Source organism: Megalopta genalis, chromosome 3, assembly GCF_051020955.1.
Source record: "Megalopta genalis isolate 19385.01 chromosome 3, iyMegGena1_principal, whole genome shotgun sequence".
NCBI lineage: Eukaryota > Metazoa > Arthropoda > Insecta > Hymenoptera > Halictidae > Megalopta > Megalopta genalis.
The window spans coordinates 22,392,714-22,418,202 of record NC_135015.1 but is presented as its reverse complement, the minus strand read 5'-3'; the positions used below and the strand labels follow the sequence as shown (position 1 = coordinate 22,418,202).

At 51.4% G+C, this 25,489-nt stretch overlaps 4 protein-coding genes across 5 annotated transcripts; all 4 read right to left on the bottom strand.

Annotated features, from left to right (window-relative positions):
• Positions 1–2,218, bottom strand: Gstcd (glutathione S-transferase, C-terminal domain containing). Its single transcript, XM_033467769.2, has one exon. It carries the CDS (start codon positions 2,216–2,218, stop codon positions 500–502), a length of 1,719 nt encoding a protein of 572 aa, XP_033323660.2. The 3' UTR covers positions 1–499.
• Positions 2,219–2,306: 88 nt separating this feature from the next.
• JTBR (jumping translocation breakpoint protein JTBR) lies at positions 2,307–3,195 on the bottom strand. 2 transcript variants are annotated; one of them, XM_033467772.2, is made up of 3 exons: positions 2,865–3,195; positions 2,539–2,772; positions 2,307–2,469 (listed from the first exon to the last, which is right to left on the bottom strand). In XM_033467772.2, the coding sequence occupies exons 1-3, from the start codon at positions 2,927–2,929 to the stop codon at positions 2,307–2,309; spliced, it is 462 nt and encodes a 153-aa protein (XP_033323663.1). In that variant the 5' UTR covers positions 2,930–3,195. The 2 variants fall into 2 exon arrangements, with proteins under 2 accessions (XP_033323663.1, XP_033323664.1); XM_033467773.2 differs by having other exon boundaries at positions 2,874–3,191.
• A 595-nt stretch (positions 3,196–3,790) lies between these two features.
• On the bottom strand, positions 3,791–8,592 carry LOC117218972 (phospholipase A1 member A). The gene is made up of 7 exons (XM_033467756.2): positions 8,040–8,592; positions 7,117–7,228; positions 5,761–5,909; positions 4,987–5,241; positions 4,653–4,844; positions 4,209–4,377; positions 3,791–4,051 (listed from the first exon to the last, which is right to left on the bottom strand). Exons 1-7 carry the CDS (start codon positions 8,107–8,109, stop codon positions 3,937–3,939), a joined length of 1,062 nt encoding a protein of 353 aa, XP_033323647.2. The 5' UTR covers positions 8,110–8,592; the 3' UTR covers positions 3,791–3,936.
• Positions 8,593–9,384: 792 nt separating this feature from the next.
• Positions 9,385–25,375, bottom strand: VGlut (Vesicular glutamate transporter). The gene is made up of 9 exons (XM_076520339.1): positions 25,255–25,375; positions 22,864–22,996; positions 22,209–22,432; positions 21,564–21,880; positions 21,118–21,292; positions 20,631–20,923; positions 20,120–20,500; positions 19,798–20,007; positions 9,385–19,435 (listed from the first exon to the last, which is right to left on the bottom strand). Exons 2-9 carry the CDS (start codon positions 22,935–22,937, stop codon positions 19,199–19,201), a joined length of 1,911 nt encoding a protein of 636 aa, XP_076376454.1. The 5' UTR covers positions 22,938–22,996; positions 25,255–25,375; the 3' UTR covers positions 9,385–19,198.
• Positions 25,376–25,489: the final 114 nt, after the last annotated feature.

Genomic DNA, 25,489 nt, shown 5'->3' with positions numbered 1-25,489 from the left:
TAAAGTTCTCCCTTTTATTCGTTCGGTAACAAGAATAGTATGCGATTTCTGTCGAGTACAAAAAACCAACGAGTCGTCGAAAAAGAACAAAAACGTTAAAAATCGTGCGAGTTTAATAAAAAAATCGAGACGCGTACACTTTTCGCGGGGGGTGCAACGTTTCTATCCTACGTGTCTCCGTGTTGCCGATCGTGAGACGCGAGAACGTGCGAATCTTGGGTTCGAACGTGGACGACGATGCCTGTTCGAACTACCGTGCCGTCGTGGGAAATTGTACGATGCGCGCCGCGCAGGATATCCCCTCCGACGCTTTAAAGTATATCTTGCTCGGTATCGACGATAGAAAAATATGTCGGAGAAAACAGAATTGTGTAGGATCGGATGAGGTAAATCGTCTACGGGATGTTGTTCTCCGAGGTTTTTCATCGTTATCGACGATACGAGCGAGATCGTGCCTGCTCAAAGTCGAGAATCGTAAGAAAGAGAAAAGAAATGGGCGTTAAAATAATCTGTCGTACATTCGGTTCGCACGCTCCGTCTCCGGCGTTTCTTTCCCGGGGATCCCCACGAGTATATGATTCTTGGGCGTGCAGGTCTCCGGTATGAATTTCGAAAAGTACACCTTGTATCCGTACTGTTCCGCTACGATCTTCCTGTCGGTATCGACGATCGCCATACACTCGTAACCCTGCTTGGTCTTCGCGTTCTTTTCGTCGTGCGTTTGGTCCGCGGCATGACTGAGCACCATGTAATTGTCTCGATGCATGCCCTTTCTGAACGCGTCGCTCCTCGGGTAGGTCAAGCGATGGCAGTCGTGCAGGGAGCCGTAACAGCAGGGACAGCAGACGAAGCTCGCCCTCCTCCTGACGCACTGTTCTATAACCAGATCGGTTGCGACGCCGCAAGCGTGCAACGACAGACCTATATCGAATTCTCCCGTGAAATAGTCCAAATTGCATTGATAAAATCGTACGTTGGAAAGGTTCAGCTTCCGGACTCTCTCCTTGGCTCTGTTCAACGACTCCTCCTTATTCTCTAGCAGTATAACGGTGCAATGAGGCAGCAGATACGCCAAAAGGATGCCCAGATGACCGCTGCCCGAACAAAAGTCCACGATCGCGTCTCCTCGCTTGGCGAGTTTCACGACGGGCTTGCACATGTTCTCCAATTGTTCCTGTTTCCTCTTGAGCCTCGCGGGAGGCAAGGAGCCGCCTTCCGGCGTCGCGTCGAAAGGCACCGAGGACCAGTCCAGATTCAGTTCCGCGGCGAAGGGCTCCGAGTCCAGCCTGGTCTCTATGTTCAAGCTTCTGAACAACTCCAACGACTGCTCCACGTCGTCTTGCCTGGTGTAGATCCGGCTTTTCGGCTTGTACCTTTTCGGGTCGCTTTTGTACAAACTTTGGTTCGCTACTCGGGGAAGAGTGTAATCGATGTCGTTCGAAGCGCGGTCTTTCGTCACCAGCAGACGTTCCGTACAATCGACGATGGCCCGATCCTCCGTCATCTTTTCGTACCATCTGGCGGTCAGCGGAAGCAATCGGAGGGTCGAGTCGCCCGAAAATACGGTCAGCAGGATGTGCATGCAAACGAATATGATGATGTCGGCCAGGGTGACGTAGGAACCCTCGGCGTACGTGTGCTCGGGCAGACGACCGTCGCCGGCGAACTTCTTCGACATCGTGTACTTGTACAAGTTGTGCAGTCTGACCGGCTGCAGCATGTGACACTCGAACCTCGCCATGCTGGAGGGCAGTTGGTCGCGTATCGCGTCGTCGGTCTGCAAAAACTTCAAGGTCAGTATCAGGTCGACCTCGCAGAACTTTGTCCAGACGCTGGCCTCGGAACAGGCGGTCAGACACGAGTTCTTCAATCCCAACAGCTTTCGGCAGCGGTGCTCGGGATACGCCGCGATCGCGTCCTTGACTATTTGGCGCAGAATCGCGCAAAGACCGGCGATGCAACTCGTCTTGTTCAGTACGATGGTCGGTAGCTCGCAGGAACTCGCGTAGCTAGGAATCTTGTTCGTGTCCACGACTTTGTAATCGAAAGAGGACACGTCGGTGGTGTACGCTCGTTCCAAAGGTTTTCGTTCGCTGGGAACCAGTTTGATGCCTATCTTGGAGTCGCAGTACTTTACGGTGAACAAAGTCACTACGGTTTCTATGGGTGCCACGCAGACTTCCGTCACCGAATAGATCTCTAAATAGACTTCGTCCATCTTTTCGTTTCGGCTGCCTACGAAACCATAAACGTATCGACGAGAAGATAAAAAAGAGATAATTCCACCGGCTTCGGCTGGTCGCGTTCTACACGCTGGCTCTCAGTTGCCGGGCCACTTTCCTTATTATCCTTTGCCTCAAAACGTTCTCTCTCCAATAAATGCTCAAGCAGGAACCGAAGGCTAGCACGAACACGAACGCCTCGAACTTCCAGAACGCTTTCTCTTCCAGCCAAGCTACCCTGTCGCAGCTGAGAATCGCAATCGTAAATATTTGTTACCGTAACGTATTCGCGAGAAAACAGAACTCGTCTCCTCACCTTCTGGTCACCGTTTCGCCGCTTTTACATTTTAAAACCTCCTTGTATCTCGCGTGAACGCACACGTCGATGCTTTTGCTCGCTAATTCAAAAGCGGAGCAAGGATGACATTCCGAGATTATTTCGTATTCGTCGCCGGACAGGCAGGCCGTATTGTTCTCGAAATTTTCTATATAAAGTTTGTTGGAATTGTCCGTCCAATGGCTTTCGACGATTAGCACTAAAACCGTTAACCTACAATGAAAACATAACATCGATATTTCACGAAATTCGTCGTGCCATCGTTCCGTGCAATATAGGTGATCAAATTGGACCGCTAAACCTACGAAACTAACCCTCCCAATAGTGTGATAGCGATCAGCATTCGTTTCTTTGTACACAACTCGATCATTTCGATGCACACTAGTTTGCAAGGTTACGCTTTCTCGTCAAGTTACGTGACCCATTAGAGAAATTAGCGGATCGATCGACGAGCGGACCGAAAGCAACGAGTCGCCGTTCCCAGGCACTTTTCGCGTAAACGCTCGACGCACCGTTTTTACCAAATAAACCCTATATATTCGTGTTACGCGTATGCCATACGACCCGAATGCGTACTCTGTAAAAATAACACGTGTTTCACGAGCCACGATTGGATCACGAAACTGCGCGGCGAAACCGCACGAAACGCTGCGATCGCGTAGCGGCGCATGGACGAAACCGTCAGCCAAAATCGACTGCCAATAACTTGGCTAACAGTTTGAGCGTTTTGCCGCTCGAACCTCGATCGGCGCTGTACGGACATCGAACGGAACTTTGCTTTTTCTCCGCAAGGAGCGTCGCAGTCGTCCGTATCTGCCCGACGCAGGATCGTTTAAAAACATTATTTATGGTAAAATTAGGACGTACAAATATAAACCAAAGGCACGGAATTATTCGGGAGAATCCACCCTGTCTCTCGCGTCTGTCGTCTCGTCCCATCTCTACCTACCGTACACGGACTGTGTGTGTGTGTGTGTGTGTCCAACGATACGCATGCAAATATACTCGGCGGATGTATTTCTGTAAGCTCCGTGATATAGACGATCGCAGCAGCCTAACGTAAAGTAACTCTTCGATTCGACGATGGGCAATACGAGCCGAGTGTAAACGATCCTACGGAATCGTTAACGGTACAAAAAGCGAAAGTTCTCGGACCGCGACGGTACAGAGTACGGACTAACGCGCGTTCGTGCACGCGTCGTGACCGATGAAACGCAAAGTTCACGGAAGGTTGCGTAGAAAAAATAGTTTATTACGTAAGGACTAATTAAAAATTGTACAAAGCGCAACAACGAGAGACGAACGTAACGTACAATGGTTAAAATCGATTACGGATAAACTACTCTATAATTATGTTGATCAGTTGCTTGAGTAAGCTCAATACTGGTGGTAGGACGATCGCTTCCGATTTGTCGTTGGCTGGCTTTTTCCGGGAAGACCGAGGGCGTACGGTTTTTGCGCGTTTGTTGACAGATAATAGATGCCTCGAGCTCTGAAAATATTTCAACACAATCGTATCGTTCTTTAAAGTAATATCTACGTCATCGAATCGGTTTATATTCGAAGATTCGTTAAAGGCGCGCGCGTCGTACGAGCAAACAATAACGTACGAGCAACGGGAACGATTAGGTCTTATGTGCGAGGCTTACGTATGAGGGGCGTCTTCTCCCATCAGAATATATTCCTCCAGCCGCGGTTTGCACCATCCGATCAGGTAGGAGAAAAGATTTCCGCACGGAGCTGCCCAGAATCCTACTTTTGTCGTGATCGACTCTATGTAATAAGGCGTTACCTTTGTGTGATCGCATGACAAGGTCTCTGCGAAAAAGAAACATTTACCATTGATTTCGTTTCGAATCGATCCCGCGACTCGTTCGGAACGGCGACGATCGGCTGCTCGATAAGCGCCGAAACTCCGTCCCGAAAGACGCGAGTCTCGGTTATCGAGCCGCCATCGTCGTCGCGCCATTCGACGAGTGACATTTCCTCCGAATTCCTCGAGCGTCGCTCGGCGTAACGTAATTGCAAGGGGACGATCTTTCGAACGACCGGACGGACGGCGAGAGAACGATGCGGAAAGTGGTCGTGCTTACGAAGCAAAGAGGTCGTCGCGCATCCGGGTTGGCTCGAGCCTCCGTTCACGTAAAAATCCGCGTGTCCGGTCGGCCCCCACTGGCCCAAAATGCCAGCACCGGTGTGGATCACGTCGACGAAGTACGCGTCGGTTTCGTCCAAGTCCATCGACCGGTTGCCGTTCATGTAAAAAAATATAGTCGGATCCAGCCCTGTCCGGAACATAGGAGAAAGTTGGTTAAAACGTCGAGCGCGCGTCCGCGCGGATCGAAATTGCTTCGCGCGACGAAACGATTTCGAAGAGACGCCGAATCGCGTAATTTCGAGAGGCAACAGACGCCGAGAGCACGATACCTGTGATTCTTCCAAGTTTGTCCTCGGGCAAGTAATTCGCGATGAGGCCGCCTATGTGCGCACCCACGCTGTATCCCAGCACGTGTATATTCTCGACGCTCGTGCCGCGAGGATGATCCCTCAAGTACCTTACCAATTGAGCAATACATCGAGCACAAAAATCTGGACCCCACTGTATCTGCGATAGACAGGGCTCGCGTACCAAGGTACCATAATCGACGATTATAATATTGTAATTGCCTCGCGCGAAATACGCTGAAATCGAAAGTTTCATACATCGAGGGATGAGAACGCCGGAGATAGGCTAGCTGAGATGGAATTACGATCCACGATTCGCGATCGCACCGATCCGTAGCGAATCGACGACGAGAACCGATTCGAACCGATTTCTCGAGCTTTCGAACGATCGAAACGATTTCAACGTCGGACAAAGGTGCCACCGCCGCGTCGGCCAACGAGAATCCGGTTCTCTTTCCAGGGTGTACGAAAGTGGTGAAACGCGGTACAAGCTGTTACGCGCGATCGCTGGTAATACCTAACCCAGATCGATGATAAATCGAAAAACTATCGGTAATAATTCGGACGTTCGCGGTTAAATTTCGAGAGGATCGCGTCGAGAATTCTTCGACCGTTTTTCTATTTCTACGGAGCAGGCGAGGTCGAACCAACGATTCGATCGGACATTCCCGGATGGTTCGACGAGAGAGTCGAGGGTGTAACAAAAATTTGTTCGCGGGTTCTGCGAACCCTAAGAAATTGTTCGTTGAAAGTTACCTTTCCGAAGATCTGGACTAGGTATTAGGTTTCTTCCTCCGCCGAAACCGTGAATTATGATTTTCGTAGGGTGCGACTTGTTAAACCTGGAATAATGAAGCGATTCGAATCTTCGAACGTCTAAGCGTAACGGTTTCTTTTGCGTGTCCCTGAAAAAAAAGCGATTAAACACGAGTGTTACTGCATGGTAGAAAGTTGCGTCGACCGGTTCGTCGATCTCGCCGGAAAACCCGAAAGCGTCCGCGCCGACGAGTCGATGTAAAAATGAATTTCGATAACCGCCGATAAATAACGCGTCGACGACTCGGAGCTCCTTCGTCGAATTCGTTCGTGGATCTGGTCGATGTTGCGACTTGCCGACGACGAGAGTAGTATCGACGCGCGATTTCGATGACGCGATATCGGCTGCTTTCGGAGTTTCGTACTTTTGTTTACTCCCGGCGCGTTCGGACGATCGGTGCACGGCGGTGGGAAGCGGCCGAGGCGTCGAAACCTACTTAAACGCTGAATCGCCGATTTTCGAGGGCTTCGAAATATTCGACGATGCCAACGGACAGGATTCGAATTTGGAAATTTTGTTCGATAAAAGCACGATTCGTTTCCACCGGTCGCTCGTCGGTCGCGTGCTTTCGATCGGCCGCGTTTCCAGGAGAAAGACGGCGAAGCCCGGCGACGAAAGGAAACGCGAGACGAGCCACGCTCGAGTAAAAGTAACCGAGACGCGCCGATGCGTCGCGACTACAGCTGTAGCTACAGCGGAGAAAGGTAAACCTCGAAACGAGGCCGCTTTCGGTACAAGGCGAAACGATCGTGATCTTGAAATCGAGAGTCTCGCGTCGAGATTCTTCCCCCTCGGCGTTTCGCGCGCGCGCGCGCGCGCGTCGGTATCCGCGCGAAATGGAAATTTCTCCGAAAGTCGAAGCGGTAGCTAAAGCGGAAAGCTGCCGTCGATTCTTCGGTCCGTCGACGAACAGAAACGATCGATCGAACGCTCGTCGCCGGAATCGTTCGGATTTTGAAAAGAGAGGCACGATGGTCGAACTCGTTGAAGCTGGATCGCGCGAAGACTTTCCACGGTAATTAACAGGAAACGGAGGAACGAATCGGCTGGGTAAAAATAAAGTCGTTCAAACATCTTCTGTTATCATAAAGTTTATTTCTCAATGACACCGCGCAAATCTTTCGGTGCATCGTAGGTACACACGTGTAACGAAGATCGACTATCCGTTTCGGAGAATCTACTTGAATCGAATTTTCCCACGGTCGATCGTGCAAAGAACGTTCCGCGAACACAAATGTCCGGTAATACGATTCGAGCAGCTTGGAACGGTAAACTATAATGCATCGTGAACTTACCTCGTGTATAAATAATATTCGATTTGAGGGTGCGGACACTCGAAGGGCGGCTGCGCGCAGGACGAGCTGTTGAACAGGTCCTTGAACGTTTTGGTGTCGGCGCTTGCACCGTCTGCGAAGTAACGAGATTCTTTCAGCATCGCTTCGACGCTCGATCTCGTTCGAGATCGTAGTTTCGCGATCGATCCGGCGAATCGTTGCGAGAAAGTAGAAAAATAGGCGAAGGTCGTTCGTCCGGGTCTTGGACGCGCCGCGCCGCGCCGGCAACGATCCGATCGAGATACAACCTCGACGTTCGTCTTTTTGTTCGTCTTTTTTCGACGATCGACGAACGCGCATACGTTGCTCGCAGATCGGAGTTCGATCGTTGCATCGCTTCGGCGAACGCCGCGTCGCGAGATCGAAAGCACTTTTTCAAAAGCAAAGGGGTACGTACGCTTCGGCTTTCGTTCGCGAGAAAGTAGCGAAAATTCTTTCGGTCGCTTCGAGAGTTTTGCTCGAAGTCGAATCGGTTTTCAAAATTGAATCGACTCGCGGCGTTGTCGGCTCCGAACGGGTAATCGGAAGAAATCGGATATTTCGAGCCCGAGGGTCGAGCTACGAAGGAATTTGGTCCGCTACCTTCTCTCGTTCTTTCGAAAGGACGGCTCGCGCGCGTTTACCCTTAGCAGGGCATTCCAGGGCACGCGGCGACGCGGTTGGAGCGGAAGCGATTCCGTAAACGTTTCGCGTCGGCGCAACGAACGTCGTAAACGACGCACGGCGTTTTCTACGACGGGATCTCTCTACGACGGGAGCACGCGCGGATCTCGGGGCGGCGCAACGTCCGCGCGGGTGTAAGAATTCGAAGAGGATCGCGGAGTCGGGAAACGGAGATCCGGCGAAGCGTTCGCCGACGACCGACCGGTCGCGCGATTACTTACGATGTCGGAGCAGCGTTTGCAGCGAAGCCAGGAGAACGAGGAGCAGGTATCTCACGACACTGACCGCCATCTCCCGCACTCCCGTGGTTCGTGATATAACATCCAGCCACGCGGTGGTGAAAAATCGGTCGAACTGGCGCGTTCCCGGCGCGGCGCGGCGGGCCGGTAGCTGTTCCGTTCCGTTCTGTTCTGTTCTGTTCTGTTCTCGCGGCCGATCGCGGAACGCGAAGTCACCGGGGAGGATGCGGACGAGCCACGCGCGACGATACGCGACGGGGGAACTTTTAGAAAGTAAACTCGGACGGCGAACGAACTCTGGCCGCGGCCGACGCGAGACGACCGTTCCTCCGGTTTTACAGATCGCGTGCGCGCGTATGCACGAATCGCGACGAGGACGGACAACGAGGCGCGTCGCACGGCATCGCGGAACGATGGGTGGAATTAACGCGCGCACGCGGTCGTAACTCGCGACCGCTCGAGCACGGCTCGGCTGCGACGCGGCGCGGTCGCGGGTCGCATCCCTGTCCCGGTGCGCCGAGGCGCGGCCCGGCCCGGCCCGGCCCGGTCGTTTCCGGGAAAGCGTCGCGTGCGATTACGTTGCTCGCGGCGCTTAATTGTCTCCGCGTCGGCTCTCGCATCGGTGGGACGGGCACGGGCCCGCGGATCGAACGAAACCCGAACGAGAAAGTCCCGGCTCGCTGATGCCAGCCGTAACAGGATTCGAGAGTTTAATCGCAGCCTGTCGATGGGAAACGGTGACGAAACTAGACGCGTCGTGTTATTATCGCTCTACCGGATCCCCGTTTCGATTCCACGATCGCCTCCGCGTGCTTCGACGGCCGTTCCGATAAACCGTGTCGCGTGCGAGGACGGTTTTTACGGCGTTCCCCTTCGCGTCGAACCTGCTGCGCGACGACCGCGAGAAACGACGCCGATTTGATTTAGATCGTTCGAACGAAAACGAAACGATAGGGAGAAAGCGTCGATCGAGCGAATGTTCGCGCGCAGGTGCGTCGTTGCGCGTTTATTTTCGAATCGATCGAAACGACGAGCGATCGCGCGTCGTTCTTCGAAATTATACTTTGCCGGGAAAACGTCGCGGAGCGCGATTCCGAATCCGAATCCGAATCCGAATCCGAATCCGAATCCGATCGAGGGATACGAGGAGGGCGAGACGAGACGGCGATCGCGAAACACGGCGATGAAAAACTAATTAACCGTAACTAGCTCGAACACGGCCGAGCGCGGTCCGCGTGTTTCGCCCTGCGACCGATCGATTTACGATAACCGTCGACTTTGATAACCGGCGAATTCGACGCGCTACCCCCTGAAAGAAACATGTGAGTTCTCGAAAAGATCGGCTTACAATTTATTGTCAATAATCAGTATTTGTCATTTTTAATTACACAATACACTCAAAATTACAATATACATACATATTTTACATAATTATTTTTATAATAATTATTAACAAACCAGACCTTTTACCGGCGTGTAACAATGATTTCTTTCCACTCTAAGTTGCGGCTACATATTTAATGTATATAGAGCAGGCCTGCTATTATTGAACAGTCAAAATAGAGATTCTTTTAAATGCCCACCTCGGGAATACATTAATTATCTGTGAGTTGGATTCAGCACGGAGATCGTTACGAAAATACAGCTCGAGAATCGTGAGTCGAAAGTGGGGGGGGGGGGGGGGGAAATCAAACGGACGACGGATAAACGCGAAATGCGCGTCGCGCAGCGATCGAAATTTCTTTTCGTTCGAGACTTCGATCTCGAATCGCGACGTGCAATTTTTTCTTTCCTCTTTCCTCTTTCCTCTTTCCGCGAAAACGATGCGCGCGCGACGATCGAATTCCACGTTCTCGTCCGACGAAAGATCGTCGAACGGACATCGGATATCGGTCGTTGACGCGTCGCTCCGATCGCGAATAGAATATTCTCCGCGTCGCGAGCTAGAAATTCGCCTCGAACAAGGTTCTTGGACGCGGCGCGAATAGACCGCGGATCTTTGGGAAAATCGATTGCGAGAAATAATAGGGGAAGCGAACGTGCAGCCTCGTACAACGATACCGACAAAATTCTTCCAACGTCGCGTCACAGTTTCGCGTTTCGTTCATTTATTTCTGCGATGGGTGCATCGAATCCGCGGCCTACGCGCGCGCGAACGTTGCGCGAATCAATTTTTTGTCGCGTTGTTCTCGCTGCGCGAACAACAGAGTCGTCCGATAAAGGGAAGAATCGTGAAACGCGACGCGACGCGACAGAGCGCGGAGAATTCCCGGTGCAGAGACGCGAATCGTACGATCGATCGATCGGTCCGTCCTCGATGGACATTTCGACGGTAACCTTAAGATCGTGTACTTTGATGCACAGCACGGAAGAGCAGATTCTTTTTTGACCGACGCGTAATTCTAGATATCGAATATTCTTAGCGAATATCTTATCGTCCGTTAAACGATGAAACCGATCAACGATGACGCATCGTCGGAAGATATAGATAGGCTGGGACAGGTCGAATTTTCGTACGCGTACGCGCGCGTACAACTATACGTATACACGTGTGCGTATACACGCCGGTGTGCGCGGACGCTCGCGCCGAATACGCGCGCGTCCGCGAAGATCGCGAAGAAACGTAAACGATCCGCGCGAAAACTTAACCTTTCGCGTAAGTCGGAAAGATCTCCGCGATATCGAATCTTTCGAGCGACCGTACCTCGAGATCGTTGACCCCGATTACGATCGACTTCGAGCAAACTCCGACTTCCGACTTGAACGATAACGCGAACGTATATTTTATTCGATAATACAAAACGACAACAGCTGTATCGATCGAGTACACGGCGATACCAAACAACGACTAGACTTTTTAACGAAATTTAAACTCTTCTTTTTTCCTCGTCGATTACTAGATACCATCGATCAGAAATGTCGTCGAAGCGAACTAATTTAACGGGTCCGCTGCAACGTTGAACAGAGTTAAAGAGTTTTTCTCGAACGATAAATAAATCCACGCGACGGAAAACGGTTTCACCGGCCGCGGCCGATCGCGTACAAACGCGCGCGTATCGTTGTCGCGCGGGTGTACGCTCCGAAAGATTGGCGCGCGGACGCGCGATGATGCGAACGATTTGCTCTTTCCTTATCCAGATTATACGCAACGTTTAGATATTTTTAACGGAAAACGCTCGCGTTCGCTGGGAAACGATCGTTTTCCGTGCCCGTGCAATTCGATCTGCGACGACTTTCCTCGCAGAAAGATTGCACTTGGACGAGCAAGCAACGCGTCGCTGTACTCTCGTTACCGATAATTAGTTTAAACGTTTTCTAATTGGAAACGCGTCGTTCGAGGATCGAAAGCTCGATGAAAATGTAAACTCGGAAAGAAACTCGAATTTCGAATATTGTCAAGGTTGCCGTCGACGGCGCGCAACGAGATCTCTAAATACACCGAGAGAGCACGAGAGTACCGCGACGGAAACGGATTTCGTACAATGTATATTTTTTGAACGATGCTAAATCATCGTCCGCACAATGCCCTACCGCTTTTATCGTCTATTCTAATAATTGATATCGTTTCGCGCGGCAACGCGTTGCCGAATCGACGCGAACTCGTCGAAATGTTGCGCGCGTGCCTAGACAAATTGTACGAACAACGACCGTTCGCCGTTACGCGAAACACGCGTTCTGGAAGCTCCGAGAAAGCTACCGCCGAGTTGTTAAAAAACTTTATCCGTGATTTATCGCGCGAATTGTAGATGCAAGGAGACACCGTAAAATCCCGAACCGAACGGTTCGATGTCGAAGACGAATCTTAACATCGTCCGATCGACGATTCAAAGCGTTCCAGACCAGCTTCGACTTTCGCTTTTCCTAGTTCCATTCCTAAAATTGCAAAATCGTGTTCGAATATTTGAACGCGTACTCGCGTTCAAGTATAATTCGCGCATCTTCGCCTATCTCGGCGAGCTTCCGTCGACGGTGAACAAATTCGCAACGATTGGTCGTTCTTCGTACCGATTTCATATTCTCGTTCTCCGACGAGCGGCGGGAATAATTCCCCCCGTTTCTACGAGTACGCGATGCATCGTACGATACGTACGTACGCACCAAACTTTCTTAGAGTTCACCGATTGCGTACGTACGTATGTATATATGTATGTATGTAGGTACACGGCCGAGGATCGCAACGTAACGTAACGTAACGTAACGTAACGTAACGTAACGTAACGCGACGCAACGAGCTCGTCGCTTTCCATTGAAAAATACGTTCTTTATATATTCGCGCGATATCGGAGATCGAATCCGCGGTTCTACAACGTCGAATATGTATACTTTTACGACGGCTTACAAAGTCGAGTATTCAACGTTCCCCGACTGTTGCGAAATAAGACGAACCAACACGGTAAAATACGCGAAATTCGTAAAGTTTCGAAAAGTTTCAAAATACTTTCATCTTACTTTCTTTGGTTTTTAAAGCCATCGCGGCGGCCAATGGAGCGTTTCGTTATCGTATCGCGTATCTGTTACTCGACGTGCAACGACAAATGTTTCCAGCGAAACGATCGCAAACGAAACGAAACGGAACAACGATAACGATACGCTTTGTTCGAAAACCGAAAGACGAGCCTCTGGCCGCGAGCCGGCTAATTCGGCTAAATCGGCTAAATCGACTAAATCGGCCGAATGCGTGGCGAGTCGCGCGAGGGACGTCGATCGCTTTCCAGGTAGAGGCTCGTCTTTCGGTTTACGAACTGTACAAATCTAGCAACGAAAAACAATGTTACGTCGTACGATGTAACGTACACTTCGAATATCGTAAACTCGAGCTTCGGGCGTGACCAACGGTAACGCGCCGCGTTCGGTAAATACGAGTATCGTAGTCTTTACAAAAGTTTCGAAACATTTTCCGGATAAACGATTCGCGTAAACGCTCGCTTTCCATTGACGATTCTTTCAACTTAAATCGATCAACTTATCTCGAATCGGTTATCGTTCGTGATCGTACAACCGTCGTTTCCTCCGTCGTCGTCGTCCCGTTTACCTCGATAGAAGCCCTCGTGCCACTTTCGATCGACGTACGCGGGCAAAATCGTTTGAAAATGTACAGTCGCGGATCGATGCACACTCTCGATTTCTGCGTTAGGCTGCCGCCTCGTTCGCGTTCCCCGGCGATCCTCGTTGTTCGTAATAAATTACGAATTCGTATTTTTTTTTTTTTTTTTTTTTCTTTTTCGTAATCCCGAAACTGTGGTTGGTACGGAACGCGCGATCGCGAATGGAATTTAGGCGACGCGAGCGAACGGCAGCCCGAAGCGCGCCGCGGAAATCCGTATTTAAATTCGATTACAAGTGTACGTAATGCTAATCGTTTCTCAAAACGATACGGGGCGAACCGAAGAGAGCGAGCGTTGTCGTACGCTCGTCGTTGTCGTCGGCGCGTCTCGAATTTACGAAAGCTCGTTCGGATTCGGCGGCGCGTCGCGTTCGGCGCACCCCGTATCTCGTTCGTTATTGTCGACAAGTTTTCTCGGAGCTATACAGTATCCATAGAAATATATCAGTATTATTGTTCGAACAGCATTGGAACTTATCCTAAGTACTTTCTTGTAGCGGTTACGATAAATTGATGTCTCGAGCTTCGATCCCACCGTTTCGATTTCAGAATGGATAACGTGGAAAAAGTTAGGCCAGTCACTACTTCGATCGATTGCGAATAGAACGATAGAACGCGATTTCGAAAGAAAATGTTGCGTTTCGATCCGTTTTCGGCAGAGCAGAGTCATCGGTATCGCCAGCGATATCGTCGCGATCGCAACTCCCGTATCCGGTTCTTCGCTTCGCATCGAACGTGCGCGCGCGCGTTCCTCTCGGTCGCGACGATTCTCCCTCGTTTTTCGCGCGTCCCTCTTCTCCGCGTCGGTCGACCGGGAACGTTTTTCCTCGAAAAAGTTAAACACCGTATCAAAAAATACTGCCTATTCGACGAACGTTTCGCGCGAGACGACGTCGACTCCGCTCCACCCCGAATAGAAAAAATACGCGAACCGTAAAAAAGTACAATCCGAATCGTACGTCGACGAGTATATTCGTGGAACGTTATCGTCTTCTCTCGTTGCGAACCGTCGCAACTTATTCGGATTGGTAGCAGAAGAAACGCATTTATATATGAACGAAGCGTCGCTCGACGCGAACCGCCTTCGGTCGCGGTTTTTCTTCGGAAAATTTGTACGGGGTCGCGCGAGACCCCGAGGTATCGTCGAGCACGTTCCGATTGTTTCTCGGTTTTCTGGAAAACCGAACAGTCTTTCGGCGAACTCCGATGTTCCGCTACAGGCGATTCCGTTCGAAACCGATTTCGAATTAGCGTAGCTTTCGTTTCGAACCGGACACGGCACTTTCTTCTCCGATAACGCGACGGCGAATCGTTCCGCTCGATATTCGAACGACGAATCCGTCGGTGTCCACGTCCGCGTCCACGTCCGCGTCCACGTCCACCGTCGTCCGACAGGCAGACGTCGCGTGTGGCGAACGCGTGTTATTAGAGTTTCCGGCTTTTCACCGAACGAAAGCAACGCGGACCGAACGCGGCGACGCGAAACCGCGGAAATTATTTTTCAAGCGAGCTCGGTCGTCGTTCGTTTCGCCGATAAGGTCGCTCCGGTTATCGTCGGCCGAGCGATCGCGATTCGATCGTCGTCGCGAAAATAAAGTCTACCTTCGTAGTCTACGCGGTTCGTAGAAAACTACGTACGTTCGAACGAGGAACCGCGCTCGGTGCACCTCTTCTCGCGAGCGTCTTCTCGCGAGCGTCTTCGCGCGAGATCTCGAAAGTAGAGAAAAAATCGTAGAGAAAATATCGTTTCGCGTCGTTCGAATATAAAACTTTTGCAAGGTTAAACGGTCCCGAAGAAACGCGCGCGTACGACTCGTTCGAAAGAGTGTTTAACGGCGCTTCGATCGCTCTTATCCGCGCCTCTCGCTTTCACCGTGCCCGGTATATTTTCGCGACACCGTCGATACCGCGCGGTTTCACCGAAAAAGGAACAAAGAGTCGACGCGGTTCCCTCGAACCAACGTCGACGATAAACAGCCTACGAAACGCTGCTAGATTTTGGTGCGTCATTGTAACACGTGCATGAGATTGTAAACATTATTGTCGGCACCTCGAATTTGGTAATTCTAGAAAAACTTCAACATACTTTCGGCGCTCCTGACTTTTTATCCCGTTCCCATCGTCCATTACGTTTTAGATTACTTTCGTTCGTCGATCGTCGTACGCTGTACGCGATGCCCTCGACGAATACGTACGTATATGTGTATGTATATATCTATATGTGTATGTATATGTATATGTATGTATATATGTATGCGCATACGCAACGATACGAATTGAGAAAGGTTAATTTCGTACGAAGAATCGCGCAAAGCGCGACATATTCGCATCGTTCGAATTTCTAAACTTTCAACGGGTTGCTAGAATTTATTGTCTCCGACACAGGATAACGTCCGCCGCGTTCGAAACGCGGCAGTTATTCGATCGCCGGTCGCGTCTACGAAAAACGGCCCGGCGTCGCCGTTTCGCGAAGTAACCTTTCCAATTGTACCGAGCACGAGCGTCGCGTTCCACCGGGTATACGCGCGCGTATTTCTTTTCGTAAACGTCGACGAGTCGCATTATTCTATATTATTTACACGAAGAATATCGAGATTCGTATGGTCGTGGAATCGTTTTCGCGTTTCTACCAAAAGCTCTTCGCGTGCTTGTCAGAAAGTACTACGAAAACCCGATGACGCCCGTGGAACTTGGAACGAAAAGATCGCGCGATTCGTTCATTCGAACGATCGATCGAATAAACGTCGATCGATCTCGCGTGCTAGAAACTTTGCGGCGAACTTTGCTCGATCGATGAAATACTTTTTTCTTTTTTTACGATGGAGCAGGTGTACGCGCGCGATCGCGCGCGAGCGGAGGTCGTCGATCGCGAGGATCTGGAACGACGAAGGAATACGATTTCGCGAGTGAGCTGCTACGATGACAACCCGGACGCGATGCGTCTAATTTTCGCGCGTTTCGTATTACGAATCTAAGATCCTTAGAAATGTATAGGGTAAATTGACCAACGTCGCGAATTTCTGGGCAACGAAAAATGGACTGCTCGATCGGTATCGATGCGCAGCGCCCGCGCATGTTCTGTACGCAACGTTACGATCGATACCAAATGTACGCGTGTACGGTATACGGTGCGCCGTCGATCGGTCGATCGGTCGATCGAGTCGGTTGGAATTTTCCCGGGCCTTTCCTTTTCCAACGATAAATCGGTAACAACGGTGTTCGTTGCGTCGCGCGTAGCAAATCGGAGCGTTTCCCTCGCTACCCGAAGTCGAATCCAAACCTCGTAGGAAAATATCGCGTCTCGAACGGTAAGCTTCGGGCAGACCGAACTCCCTCGTTTTCCGTTCTTCGAGTCGCGCGAAGAAACGTTTCCGAGCACTTTCGCGAGAAGTACTCGCTTCTGTAAACAGCGCGATACGAATTTACGCGAACGAAATCCCCTCGCGCGAACGCTTTCTTCGATTCGGTCGATTGGAAAAAGCTTTTTCGAATTGTCCGAGTGTCTCGAATAACTTTCGCGGCACGAACGATCGATCGATCGACGTTTCGCCGTACACCTTTTTTTTATCGCGTATACCGTCGAAACGTGTGCGGTATATACATTTATATCGTATCTTGTATTACGATTCGCCCGCGAAACGATGCAACGGATCGAACGTCCCATCGTTCCGATCCAATATATTTTATATGTATATTATATGTATATGTATATATATATATCATCTTGTAGTTTTTGACAACGTTCGTATAGAGTAACGAAATACGTATACGTCTGTACATGTATGCGTGTCTGTGTGTATGCGTACGTGTGTCGATACATGTATAATTATACGAAGTACAAACATCTAGGACAATGTATATAACGCGACTCGTGTTTTCCTAATTTTTCGAACTCGCGTTCGTACTTTCACGAATATACTTTCATCGGATCGCGTACGGTAGAACTCGATGTATCCGAACCGTAGCACCCTTGTATCACCCGTGCCCCTAACAGTACTAGGATCTCGAACGAATAAAATCGTTCGACGCGCCCCACCGGCACCTGGAAATCCCACGGTCGACGCGAACGTTCTTTCTCTCGCTGGATTTCCTTCCCCTGGTCGAACCGTGTTCAGCCTTTTCGGACGCGCAACGTTCCGGTCGACTTCGTTCGTCGACGAATTTTCGCGAGTTTTTCGAAAGCCGAGCGCCAAAGGAAAGAAACGAGTAAAACGTGCTTCTTCTCCTTCTTGTTCGATTCCCGATCGTCCGTTCGCCGGAAAAGATGTAGGTTAATTTCGAGACGACGAGATTTAATTTTGAATCGCGAGAAACAAAACCGACTTCTTCCTCGAATAATTGTCGCGTGCCGACTTCGAGACGACAGAGTATACGCGAGAGCGAAAAGATGCGGACCGAAGAGGTTGAACGGAGGTATCGTTCGGGTCTTGTTCGTTCCCCGGTGCGCGAGGCGAGAATTCGCTCGAATAAATCAGGTCCCAACAAATAGAGCTCTACGGTACTTTACGTCTTATCGTCCTAATACTTTCATCGTGTTTATCACTTTCTTACAAGTAGGCATCTTTATACATTTCGAAATCCCGTTGGGTCGGTCGCGAAGGTTCGCGACCGCGTCGAGATCCGAAAGGCTTGGATAACAACCTTCGTCCAATCGTATCGTAAGATAGGATTCGTCCCCGGACGCGCGCCGGAAACGTGCCAACGCGTTTTCCTCTCTGGTCTGAATAATCCTCGGAACAGCGTTCGCTTCTTCTCGGTCGACGGATCAATTATCGGAGCCGCGCCATTCTCGTCGTTAAAATATCGACGCGTCGATAATTAATTCGTTCTAGATTCATGGCGCGTTTCGTTTCGTCGTCGAACAAACCGGTTGTACTATTTCAAAATACGCGTCCGAGGTGCAACGGTCGTCGTCGCTGCCGCCGCCACCGCCGATCGACGATCGGCCGTAAATTTAATTTCCTCGATATCGGTTTTCTTTTATTGCTATGTTTCTAAGGTTTTATATCGTTGAGGTCTGCTATCGGCGTAATCGCAAATAAGAACGATAGAAAATATAATACCTAAAAGTCTCAGCTGATCGTGCTGGACCGATCTCGTTCGTCGGTTCCCCAAACCTTCCGGTTATTGTCTTCGAAGAGTTATTGTCTGCGAAGGTTTGGCCGCGTATTATTATTGTCTGCGCGCGCTTCTCTTTCTCTCGACAGCTTCCTCTCCGCGAAAGAGAAAAGTTCTTCGGTCTCCGGTGGAACGGATAATATTCCCGTCACGCGAATATTTTGTTCGTCGAATCGAAAATCGACCGATTTTCCCGTTCGTACGAACGCGAAACTTGAATTCGTAGAAAATAACGAATCGTTCTCCCGTATCCCCTCCGCTTCCCGAATTCTCGCGGAAAGCTTCGTTCGAATTGCTCCGACCCGATTCGGTCGTATCGCGCGTTTCGAGAGGAGGAGCCGTTTCGCGCGAGCTCGCGCGTTCTCGCGCGTCGTCGGTGCGACAGCACCATACCCTGCACTCTTAGGTATCGCGATAAAAAAAGCTTCCGCGCGTGGTTCGTAGCCACGTACCTCGGAATGCGAAGCCTGCGTTTGCTCAACGATACGGCTGAAATAACTCTAGAACCAATGAGAAACTCGCGTCCGATTCTGTTTCGCGCGCTTCCGGTACTTCCTCGGCTCCGTCGACTTTGAAAATGCCGCTTCTCGATCGAGCGAAGGAAACGAAAACACGTTTCCCTCTAAAATCGGAACGACCAAGTCCGCGTCTACGATTCCTGCGATTCCTGCGATTCCCGCGACTCCTGCGATTCCTACGATTCGCTGCTGCCCGTTCGTTAAACTCCTCGAGTTCGACTGCTCTGATATGGTTTGTGCGCGAGTCCGTAGAAAATACGGATCGACCGTATTTCGACCCGGCGGGACAAAGTACCGGAAGCGGCCGAGACGATGATCGGCGCGAGCGATCGACCAAACCAAAGAATCCATCGCGCGCAATTGACGGTTTCCTTCTCGAATCGATCGGATATCGACAATGTTTAATTCCACTGTTGATTCTGCGTCACATCGTAGGCGTAGTCGTCCGCGGCAGGCGGCTGTACCAGGGATGCGTTCACGTCGGTGGCGAATGGGTTCGTCGAATGGAACGGGTTGTTGCTGTTGGTTTCCGTCGACCCGTAACCGATTATCGGCGGTTTCTCCTGCTGGCCGACGTCCGACGTCGGCTGCTCGTACGCGTTCCAATCGTCGGCTGCGTTCTCGCCCGACGGCTGTCTCTGCAACACACGATCGATCCCTTCAGAATTTTTGCCAGCCGTCGCGCGATCTTCGAGGATACCTCGACTTCGAAAGTTCTTCCCCCTTTTCTCCGTCGCGTTCGGCTCTCGAGCCGAAACGATAGCGGACTCGTTGTACCGATCGGTGCGACCGATATAAACGATTTAGGTATAAACGACGGGTATAAACGATTTATACGTATAAAAAAACGTAAACGCGAAACGAAGACGCGCGCGAGAAAGAAAAATTGTCCGATTCTATCGGGGAGACGATCGAGGAGGAAAGGATACCGATCGACGTAGCTGCGGAAGAAATCGTAGGGCGAGAGATCGACGAAGGAGGCGGACCAAAGAATACGCACGATGAACTCGGACTGCATGGTCTTCGGCGGCGGTGGAACCGGCGGCTTCGTTTGCCCGAATTCGTCCATGGCGTTCCAGTTCTTCTGTTCGTCCGACACTGGATCGGCCCATGGCTGCAATTCGCCGGAACAGAAGATCCCGTAAAATGTCACGCCGAAGATGTGAACGCACGCCGCCATGATGAAAACGTTCTTCCAACCCTGAGGATCCTGCACGAACGATAACTCCGATCGGACAAAGTTCGTTCGGTCGAAGCGTATACGCACGCGTTCGTCCGAACTCCGAACGCGATTAAAAGGAATTCGCGAGACGCGCGCGTACCTTCTTCTCCGTGATGTTGTCCACGAAGAAAGGTACCAGAAGTCCGGCTATCGTACCGATTCCATTCGACATACCCATCAGAATGCTAGCGTATCTGGGCGCGATGTCCAGATGGTTGACGTTGAAACCGGATATGGCGAAGCCGCTGCAGGCGACGCCGACCGCGAGAGCGACGATCGCGGCCGTGCCATTTTTGTGGACCGTCGCGTTGGCCATCACCAGGAAACAGAGCGCCTCCATGCCGAAACCACCGCAATTGAAGAGCTTCCGCACGTTGGTGGTCGACAGTATCCCTTGTTTGCGAAGATGATCGGCCAGCAAACCTCCGCACGGCACCACCGTTGTCATCAACAAGTGCGGAAGTGCTCCGACCACGCCGGTCTACGAAACGCGAACGATCGGGCAACGTTATCGTATAACGGCGAGATACGGAAGCGCGCGTAGAGAAAGGACCGAATCGCGCGCGCGCGCGCGCGGCGAGCGACGCTACGAGCGTGGACACGCGACTCACCTCGACCAGTTCCATTCCGAACGATTCCTGCATAAATCGAGATTGAAACAGCACCAGAAGATAAAAGTTCCAAGACCTGCAAAAGTTCGCCACGATGATAGCGTAGACCGGCATGGACGTTAAGAATTTCCGCCACGGCGTCGTGGAGAACGTTGGGATCGGCTGTTGCGATTGTCCTTGTCCAAGGGAGTCTTCGATGTAGCGAAGCTCGCGCGTCGAGATGGAAGGGTGTTGCGACGGCTTCTCGAAGGCGAGCCACAGCCAAAACACGTACCAGATCAGCCCCACCACGCCTGAAACATTTGCCGACTCGCGAGCTGGTTCGCGCGCGAAATAAACGTTGCAACGAACAACGCGATCGAACACGGGAACCGATTTCGAACCAAAGTCTCGATCTTCGTTGTTCCGCTACGGAAGATCTGTTATCGTCGCGACGATGTCGCGTCTCTGCGCGATTTCGAACGATGACAATTTTAGAACGTCTTACCGTAGAAATAAAACGGCGCCGTCCATCCGAACCACTGGCACAGGAAGCCCGAAAGCGGCATTCCTATGACCAGCGCAGCATACGAACCGCAAAATGCTAACGTCGCCAATCGCGATCTCTCCAACGGTGGCGCCCAATATTTCCAAATACCGTGGCACGCCGGGTACGTCACACCCTGATCGATCAGAGAACCATTCGGCTCGTTAATCGGGCGAGCGTTGGTTTACGCGAGCGCCAACGTTCGTCGAATGCGTCGAATAAAAATCAGGTTATATCACCGTTGTTCACCGTTCGCACTCGGAGCCGTTTCAACTCTAAATCGAAAGTAGTCGTCGTATCACGTTTTCGATCGCCGCTCGAACAATGTTCTTACGATCGGTGCGAAAGGTTTCGAGTGCAAAGGGTACATGGGAGAGAACGGTTGAAAAACATATTTGGGATCTCACCTCCGCCAATCCTTTCAGAATTTGCACGATTATGTCGACTATGGGGTCTACTTTTAACGCGCCAGGCACCAATAAATTGAGAAAAGACGATACGGCGATCGCGAGGCCGAATATTTTGTTGGCAGGGTAGAGCGAAGCGAGAAACCCTCCTGGCACCTGGGTCACGAGGTAGCCCCAGAAAAACGACGAGTCCAGGGTACTCTCGGTGGCGATCGTCCAATTGAACATGAGAGTGTGGTTGTCGCCTACGGTACTGTTCTTCATCACCGTTTTCGCCATGGTCATGTTACACCTCATGCCGAACGATATTACAAATCCTGGAACAGAGACGTCGATCTCTGTACCCAACTGCTGCCGAACGCGATTTTACAAATTCGTAACGCGTTTTTCTTCGCCCGATACCACGCTGCTGCACGTTTTAGACACGCGTCGTTCGGGTTATCGAAATCGACCTTTCGTTTCGTAAGAAAATTCTGTTCGATCGCTCGTACTCCCACCCCGCCCCCTCTCCCCGGCAAAGAAGCGAAACAGCCGGAAACCGAGACGATTTTCCCGTGTAACGACGAACCCCGTTCGCGAGCGTATTCTCCGGACACTGGGCGAACGAGAACGTCGAGAAAAAGATCGAGGCAATCGGAGGCTTACCTACGCAGGCCAAAGTCGCGATGGTGTATCTTTTCGATAAGCACGGGCATTCCGGCTTGCAGTAAGTGTCGATATGACGCAGTGGAGGCCTTTCGTGTTCCGCGAACGATTCGTACGAACCCTGTCTACTGTATCCTCTTTCCTCTTGCTCGAACCCCTTGTTGTCCTTGCTCCCCTCGCGGGGCATTTCGAATTCCTCGTAGGCAGCATCGTCTCTTCTGAACCTAACGACGCACGGTTTCATCGGTGAGTTTTCTCATTCTCGAGGTACGCGTACTCGCGAAGATGCTCGGGATTATTTCCCAGCAGCATTTTCGGACAGACGTTCGATGTTCCTTTTTTTTTTTTCTCCTAAACCGCGCGCCGATCGTTTTCGAGGGAACGCGCGTCGCTCGTTCGCTGGAACGACGCAACTCGGAGATATTCCAAACACCTCGACATAACCGTTTTTGCAACGAACGAATAATATAGAATCGAAGCGTTCTCGCGCGATCGATTCCGCAAACAGCCTGGAACGGAGAAACATCGAGTCGCGGCATCGTCCCGGCGAACGAACGTCGACGGTAGAAGATGGTAGAAAGAAGATAGTCCTCGAGTTAAACGTATTCTTAAACGATTTTTCATTCGATATGCGCGAGCATGCGTAACACGTTACCCAGCAAGTTTCTGCGATGCTTTCGACTTGATGTTGTCGCAGGTCCTGAGGACCGCCGCCGCGATTCCGGACATTTTCCAATTATTGGGGTTGCTCTCAGGCCGGAAATGGTTGCGATAGTAATCGGCAGCCCCTGCGGATGAAACGAAATCGTCACCGTCCGGAAAGTGCGCGTTTCCGTGTGACGAACGGTTCCGAAAGTTTCACTCGACTCGACTCGTCGGCGACTGCGTTTTGTTTCGGTTTCGATCTCCAAAAAAGGTAACGAAACCGAACGACGAGACGTTTCGTTCGTCGGGTTGTCCAAGAAGCTTCCTCGAGTTTCTTTTCCGTCGTGTACACGATGCAAATATTCGGTACCGAAAGATGGCGTACCATTTTCGCGTAGGACGGGCAACGGTCGTAGCGCGTCGAACAACGATAATTGCGAGTAACGATCGGTTTCGGCGACGTAATCCTAAATCGCATCGTTCGACCCGACCCCGAGCGCGGACGGTCCGAAATTTCGGTCTATCCTTTTTCGGCTGTATTCTCTCCTTTAAACGTCTACGCTACGCCCGTATCGAAGCATTCGTTCCCCGTATAGTATACAGCGTATAGAATCGTAAGGGGAACGCGCCGCGCCGCGTCGCGCCGGAGTAGGGCTGTTTATTTGGAGTGGTAGTCTCTCCAACCCTAATCCTCGAATTCTCCAGGGAACATCTTCGGAGGGTGGAAAATGCGCGAAGAGACGCGCAGCCTCTCTCCCTGGGTCATATTTTTCATTCGAGCGTTTCGCCGAAACACGAAACACGACTCGACGCTGCGAGGGTTGGGACGAAACTTGATTAGCGTTAAGCGCCAAGTTTTTAACGTTTTCGTGGGGAAACGATTCGTGAACTTCTATAGGACGACTCGATGTTGTACGAGCGGAACGAGTTACGCGAACGTTCGTGGAACGAACGATTTTTTTGTAGAACGCATCGACGTTCGCAGGCGATTCGTTGGGATTCGGGATTCGCGCGATTCGACGCGATTCGACGCGATACGACGCGATTCGACGTCGACGAAATTGTCTCCGCGTCGTTTGGTTTTACGGAGCGGATCGATCGGAGCATTTCCGGTTTCGAACCCTGAAACGGTCACGCTTCCACGGGAGTCCCGAACAAAAAATGGCAGGCGCGCTCGACGGAACGATCGCGGAGAGACCTATCGCGGGACAATGCCACTCGGATATTAAAACGGCACGCGACGGACAAAAGACGCGAAATGCGCAGCACGTGTGTTAACGAATTGGGGTGGCACCGCGAAGATGAAAACGGCCGATTTCGCTCGAGGGTGTCCTCCCATCGATTCCCTCGGGAATGCTCTTTATTTCGAACGAAAAACCGTACGACGTCGCGCGACGCGTTCGATGGAGCGAGCAACGAATTTCTACCTTCGTCGTCCGCTTCGGTTCGATTTTCTTGGAAACGAAACGATCGGTTCGAAGTTTCAAGAGACGTCGTTCGCACGAATTCTCGTCGATTTTGCGCGTCACCGGTTGTGCCTGCGTGCCGCTGTTCAAAATTCCAGATTCATCGACGAATCCTCGCAAGGCGCACGCTTTCCACGATCTCGTGGCAGCCGTGGCCAGATCCGTTCGATTCTAACGCAACGATCCATCGTTATCCCTTCGTCGTTTCACGTCCGAATCTACTTCTTCGACGTCGACTCCGACCTTCCGATCGAACTCGATCGATTCGAACCGAAAAAGGATGTAAAACCGAACGAACCGCCGTGTCACCGGCGTCTCTCTCGTTTGCCCTATATCCAGGACTCTGCCGCTATTCCGTGAAAACTACGGTCGAACGAGCAACCTGGGAGAGCCCGATCTTGCCGGATCGATACAAAACCGTGGCCGACGTCCTTTCGATCTCGGCCATTACCGAGGTCCGAGTAATCCCAAGGAACGATCTCTCTCACTGCACTCGAACAAAGGCACGATCTCGCGAACGCTAACCCGAACGGACCGTGGCAACCCCTTCGTCGAACGATCCGATCACTTTCGCGCACAAACGGCTCGGCCGCGGACCCCTATTTTATCCAAGGGGTCGTCGACGGATTCGGGAGTTCGTCTTCGACGAAGCCGAAAATTTCGCGACGTTGGAGATTCACAGTCGGGCACTCGGAGATCACTCCGCGTATCGATTTCCGAACACGAACGCGTCTCCGTTTCTCGAGGAAGCTTCTCTTCTCGGGACACGCTCCTTCGCGATCGCGCGACGTTCTTTGTCCGTTTGAAAAATCGGCGAGAAATCGAACGTCGAAACGAAGGAAAAGAAAAGAAAAGAAGAGAGAAGGAAAGAGAAAGAAAAGAAATCGAAGAAATCAAAGAAAATCGGAGAAAAGAAATAGAAAGGCAGGACTCACCAATAATTAAGTCCAGATATGGTTACGAGAGGAGCGGGTTGCGGTAGCGCGCGGGGTACGCGACGGAGAACGTCGTCGACGTCGCCTGACGTCGTCGGCGGCGGCCTCCACGGCAGCAGCAGGGTACCGCGGGTTCGGCTCCTGATCGCACGGCGTCCGCGCAACGCAGCGCCGCGACGCCATTGGCCCGGACGCCGCGACGCATCGATACCGGCGTCCAATCCGGCCCGGTTGC

Bases quoted from the DNA above. Each gene is read 5' to 3' on its own strand.
- Gstcd (XM_033467769.2), bottom strand. From the start codon at position 2,218: ATGGACGAAGTCTATTTAGAGATCTATTCGGTGACGGAAGTCTGCGTG.
- JTBR (XM_033467772.2), bottom strand. From the start codon at position 2,929: ATGATCGAGTTGTGTACAAAGAAACGAATGCTGATCGCTATCACACTA. The intron at 2,773-2,864 runs GTAGGTTTAGCG...TTTTCATTGTAG, and splicing joins CTATTGGGAGGGTTAGTTTC to GTTAACGGTTTTAGTGCTAA. The intron at 2,470-2,538 runs GTGAGGAGACGA...TGCGATTCTCAG, and splicing joins GGCGAAACGGTGACCAGAAG to CTGCGACAGGGTAGCTTGGC.
- LOC117218972 (XM_033467756.2), bottom strand. From the start codon at position 8,109: ATGGCGGTCAGTGTCGTGAGATACCTGCTCCTCGTTCTCCTGGCTTCG. The intron at 5,910-7,116 runs GTAAGTTCACGA...CTTTTTTTTCAG, and splicing joins GAATATTATTTATACACGAG to GGACACGCAAAAGAAACCGT. The intron at 4,845-4,986 runs GTATCGTGCTCT...TGTTCCGGACAG, and splicing joins CAAACTTGGAAGAATCACAG to GGCTGGATCCGACTATATTT.
- VGlut (XM_076520339.1), bottom strand. From the start codon at position 22,937: ATGTCCGGAATCGCGGCGGCGGTCCTCAGGACCTGCGACAACATCAAG. The intron at 22,433-22,863 runs GTAACGTGTTAC...GTGCGTCGTTAG, and splicing joins GCATCGCAGAAACTTGCTGG to GTTCAGAAGAGACGATGCTG. The intron at 20,501-20,630 runs GTGAGTCGCGTG...CGCGTTTCGTAG, and splicing joins TCGGAATGGAACTGGTCGAG to ACCGGCGTGGTCGGAGCACT.